General features: G+C 36.2%; 1 protein-coding gene across 1 annotated transcript; it reads left to right on the top strand.

Annotated features, from left to right (window-relative positions):
• The first annotated feature begins 633 nt into the window (after positions 1–633).
• Positions 634–5,855, top strand: LOC129966903 (ice-structuring glycoprotein-like). The gene is made up of 2 exons (XM_056081514.1): positions 634–769; positions 3,195–5,855. Exons 1-2 carry the CDS (start codon positions 758–760, stop codon positions 5,640–5,642), a joined length of 2,460 nt encoding a protein of 819 aa, XP_055937489.1. The 5' UTR covers positions 634–757; the 3' UTR covers positions 5,643–5,855.

Here is a 5,855-nt window from a genome sequence, read left to right on the forward strand (position 1 = left end):
TGCAAACGTTTTGGCATTCTTAATTAAATAAAATTTCAGATAACTTGCACCAAAATATGCATTTATGCTTTTTAAAGTCGTCGAATTTGATAATTCTAAAAGCAATAGTTCTGTAATTCGATAGTATAAAATGCCAACACAAAAGCATTCACTGATATGTAGACACACACATTCGCTTTTGCTATTAGCAGATAGAAATAAAGATACCGCATTCTTTAAAGAATAACTATCTCTACTTTTATTTCTAGAGTTTTCTCAAAACCCTTTGCTCCAATAAAAAAAACACGATTTCATGACGGGCTACATGCTTTTTCACTTGCCAAATACCTCCCGGCTAATTTCTCTGTCCTTTGTTTGGAAATCGCCACACTATCTGATCTGTTCGGATCAGAATTAAGACAGTGTAACAATAAGAAAAATATTGGCGGAAAGAAAATGCCAATAGTTAGTGGAAAGAAAAAAGAAAAGAAAACATATCCAAGGTAGCGATGGCCAGAAGAAGAAACTGGGCGCGGTTGCTTGGCTGCAGGGCAAGGCAGCCGGCATGGAGACTCATCAGATGGACTTGGGACGCCTCGAAGATGGGGATTTTCACGGCATAAAAAAAATATGTTTGTACTTGACCTAATTTATAGATACCAATGGAACAAATCAAACCCCGGTGTCGTCCGTACCAGGTTTCGATCACCGTATTTAAAGAGTGGGGAACACACTGTTAGCATTCCATTCATTCATTGGATTCGATTCCTAACACACCATGATCCGTCTCGTAAGTATTAATTTCTAATTCCAATCAAAGAACTGTTTTCTTCAAGTTACGTTTAGAAGGAAATGTAGTCTTCGCTTAATGATTGGACAGCGTTTCAGAAAATATGCATTTATTTATTTATTTATTTTAGCATGTATGCTAGTATTCTTTGAAATTTTGCAGATACTTTATAAATTCGATTTTCATTCATTTCCAGAACATAAAAACTTTATAGCAGTTTATGAATGAAACAAAGCGCCTCTTCGTACTTAAGGAATTAATAAACAAAAATTATTTTCTTATATGTTTTTGTTTAAGTGTTTTGTTTTGTTTTCCTCCTATTTGCAATTATATCTCTTTAAATTTTTATACCATTTCAGAACGATAACAGAGAACATTTATTTTAAAATTTTGGTTTTCTAAACTTTTTAGAAATAGCTATAAATTATATTTTTGAGTATAAGCAAAAGCTTTCTTCTTGACTTTGTTTTACATTCATTTATTTCATTTACGTTGCTCATTTATTTCCACGATTTTAAAATATCTCCATTAAATATTTACAACTTTTATTTAAATTTTATTTTATGCTTGCAAAGATGGAATTTGTCATTCATATTATGATATGCTAAAAAATTTTAAATTTTTTACTCTTTAATAATAAAAATACTTGATAACATTACCCTGTTTTAAAATTTTCAGAATTTAACTATCAGTTAAATGATTATATTAATTTAATTGTAATCATTTATGAAAAAATGAATAGAGAAAATAGTATAAAGAATTATTAAAATTGATTTTAATATTCTATAATATATATCAAATAATAATAAATTAAAGATTAAAAATAGAAAATAAGAAAGAATTTCTACCTTTTGATATATTAATAAAAATATGTTTTTAAAAACTGTTTTTACTTTATATTTAAACTTGATATTATTTTGTATTAATTACTTAAATGAAACTTTTGAATTAATTTTAAATGGTATTAACTAATTCATTTTATTCATTCTAGTTAAATTACCTATTTCTGTTCTTTTTATTATAATATTTGCTTGCTTTTCATGTTTCACTCTAAAATATTTCCAACTTACATTATCTCGTCCCAATCGACTCTTTCATTCAAGTTGACAAATCTTAATATTAGCGCTATTTTCTCTGATTAAAAATATATATGTACATTTTTCGACCCCATTCTTGCCAGAAAAATTCTCTAGTGACCCAATAAAATTAAATTCATTTATTTGGAAAATTTTAATAAAATCATTTATGCTTAAATATATTTAATAAATATTTTTCTTGAAAACGTTTAATCAATCTCAAAGGAGAAAACCTTGTGAAAAGTTTAACGAACCCATTTGAGTTTGCCTTTTGAAGTCCAAAAAAAGTTCGGCTGAGAAGCTGAGGCACTTAAATCGCTTTGAGTTATGCCTGGAAAAAGTTATTTTTATTCGTTATTTAAACTCTCCATTCCAATTACTCCTTCACAATCATTTAAGAAAAAATTATAGCCCATTTAAATAATTTTGAACACTTTGATGTATCTGCATTAAACAATGAGCGTTAAATTTTGAAAGAAAATAATATATATCAGAAGATGACTGTCATTAGTTTTTAAATATAAACACTGATTTTAAAAAAAATCGTACATTTCAAAAGGTGATATTTAGTGATAGCAAAAAAATCATTGTTGCCATCATACAAGATCCCTAATTCCTTTCTATTCATTTTTCATCAAAAAATATTATAATATTATTTTACTTAAAAAGATTAAACATTTAAAAACTGTTTTTGAAAGAATAGTGTCCGTTAAATTTAAAATGTGCATTTTAAATAATTCGGCATATTTAAATGCTAATTTGAAGAAATAGGTATTAATTTTAAAACTGCCAAGTTATGCTTGTTATCATCGGTAGTAAATATAAATTATTAAAATGTTATCTAATATAAAACATTTTTTCTTGCAATTATCAGCTATAAATTGATATTACTGATTCACAATTCACTTATTACATTACAGTGTCAGCAAGACTGAGTTTAGATGGTTCAATTCGGCATGAGTTTATAAACTTACTTTTTATATTACTAAAAATATTATAAAATGAACAAGATATTTATGAAATTCTATGTATGATAGAAACCACAATCTTATATTAAAAATATAACCATCGAATTTCTTTATTCTGTTCCCATAGGGATGCTCTTTTTAATGTGGTAGCCAAATCTTCCTATCGTGTGAAAAATAGCACACGCTTGGTAATCTGAGACTAACAAAGTCTTAGTCACTCTTATCCATATTTTTCAAATTACCAATTTAAAAATATCTAGGCTTTAAATCTTTTGATTTTCAAATATTGATTTTACAATCAAAATAACATATAAATTTAATAAATAAATGAAATTTATCAAGTTATCATTATAACTAAGTAGCAACACTTTTTTCTTTTAGGGAACTTTAATTTTGTTTGTTGTGGCTTCTGCCTCCGCTGAAGGCGTATTCAGGAGTCTTCGCCTTTCTGCTCCCATAAAAGGTCATGCTTACGCTGCCCCTGCTGCAGTTGTAGCTGCCCCTGCAGTCAGCAAAGGATACGCTTATTCCTCCGAAGTCCACCACTCAGCTGCCTTAGCACCAGCTGTTGCTGTTAAAGGACATGCCTATTCATCTGAGGTGCACCATGCAGCTCCAGCAGCAGCTGTATCTTATTCATCTAAGGTTCACCATGCTGCCCCAGTTGCTGTTGCAGCAGTTCCTGCTGCTAAAGGATATGCTTACTCATCCGAGGTTCATCATGCAGCTGCCGCTCCAGCAGCTATCGTTACGGGTCCTGCTGTCAAAGGGTATGCTTACTCTTCAGAAGTTCATGGCGCTAACGCAGCTGTTGCTGTTGCAGCTCCAGCCGTAGCAGTACCTTCTGTAAGTTCTTATTCTTCTGAAATCCATCACGGCCCAGCAGCTGTAGTTGCAGGTCCTGCTGCTGTCAAAGGGTATGCTTACTCTTCCGAAGTTCATCATGCAGCTCCAGCAGCTGCCGTAGCTGTAGCAGCTCCTTCTGTAAGCTCTTATTCTTCTGAAATCCATCATGGCCCAGCAGCTGTAGTTGCAGGTCCTGCTGCTGTCAAAGGGTATGCTTACTCTTCCGAAGTTCACCATGCAGCTCCAGCAGCTGTAGTTGCCGCTCCTGCTGCTGTTAAGGGATATGCTTATTCTTCCAAAGTTCATCATGGTGCTCCAGCAGCTGCTGTGGCTGTAGCAGCGCCTTCTGTAAGCTCTTATTCCTCTGAAATTCATCACGGACCCGCAGCTGTTGTTACTGGCCCTGCTGTGAAAGGATATGCTTACTCTTCTGAAGTACATCACGCAGCACCAGCAGCTGCCGTAGCTGTAGCAGCTCCTTCTATAAGCTCTTACTCCTCTCAAATTCGTCATGGCCCAGCAGCTGTAGTTGCAGGTCCTGCTGCTGTTAAAGGATATGCCTATTCTTCCGAAGTTCATCACGCTGCTCCAGCAGCTGCCGTAGCTGTAGCAGCTCCTTCTGTAAGCTCTTATTCCTCTGAAATCCATCATGGCCCAGCAGCTGTAGTCGCAGGTCCTGCTGCTGTTAAGGGATATGCTTACTCCTCTGAAGTTCATCATGCAGCTCCAGCAGCTGCCGTAGCTGTTGCGGCACCTTCTGTAAGCTCTTATTCCTCAGAAATTCATCATGGGCCAGCAGCTGTAGTTGCAGGTCCTGCTGCTGTCAAAGGGTATGCTTACTCTTCCGAAGTTCAACATGCTGCTCCTGCAATAGCAGCTATCGGCGCTCCAGCTGTAACATCTTATTCTTCTGAAGTTCGTCATGATGCTGCAGCAAAAGCTGCTGCTGATGCTTCTGCAGCCAGAGGTTATTCCTATTCATCTGAAATTCAACACTCAGCTGCAGCAGGAGCTCCAGCTGCTCAAGGATATTCTTACTCATCTGAAGATCAACAGCGTGCAGATTCTGCAGCCAAAGATTATTCTTATTCATCAGAAGTTCAACACTCAGGTTCTGCAAGAGCTCCTGCAGGTCAAGGATATGCTTACTCCTCTGAAGGAGCTGGTCAACAGCGTGCAGATTCTGCAGCCAAAGGTTATTCTTATTCATCAGAAGTTCAACACTCAGGTTCTGCAAGATCTCCAGCAGGTCAAGGATATGCTTACTCCTCTGAAGTTCAACAGCGTACTGATTCTGCCCCTGCCCAAGCAGTTTCATATTCTTCTGAAATTCAACACTCAGGCCCAGCCGCAGGTGGATATTCATACTCTGCCCAAGGCGGATCCAGTGATGCCGCATCAACAGACTTCTCTTCTGAAAGAAAACAAGCTGCAGCAGTTGAAGAACAAAGACGAATCGATGAAGCCTCGTCATCAGCTGGTTCATCATTCTCATCTGGAGCTCAAGGTGCAGCAGGTGCTTCCGCTGTTTCGTATGCTGCTGAAGCTGGTCAAGGAGCTGGAAGAGATACCTCAAGTGGAGCATCCAGTCAAGCAAGCGGTGACGCGACCGTCCGAGGTTATTCATACGCATCTGAAGTTGCACACACCGCACCGGTCAGAGCCTTTGGTATCGCCGCACATGCACATCTTGCTGCCCCAGCAGCTGTAAAAGGTTATGCTTATTCTGCCAATGTACATCATGGAGGAGTAGCTGCGGTTGCAGTTCCAGCTGGAAAATCATTTTCTTATTCCTCTGAAACCCACCATGCAGGTCCAGCAGTCGCAATTCCAGCTGCTCCTTTAGCTACCTCTGTTAAAGGATATTCTTCTGCAGCCATCGGAATCGCTCCAGCACGCGCCGTTTCATATTCATCTGAAGTTCACCATGGACCTCATGCAGTAATCAATAACTACAAAGGCTCTCCTTATGTAAGTCATTAATTCTGTGAATGGACTGTCAATAAATAATTTCTGATTTAAAGTAGTTGATGTAAAAAGCCAAAGAAATACAAGCTATGACTAATATGGTGTTGTGTCTTCTCATTTCAAAAAAATAACCATAAATGCAAAGCATGTTACCTAGCTGTTTCACAATTATAATTTTTTTTATTCTTACGTAGTTTAATCTGACTGCATTAAAAAAAGAAATTCAAA

The sequence above is a fragment of the Argiope bruennichi genome, chromosome 4, assembly GCF_947563725.1.
Source record: "Argiope bruennichi chromosome 4, qqArgBrue1.1, whole genome shotgun sequence".
NCBI classification, from domain to species: Eukaryota; Metazoa; Arthropoda; class Arachnida; order Araneae; family Araneidae; genus Argiope; species Argiope bruennichi.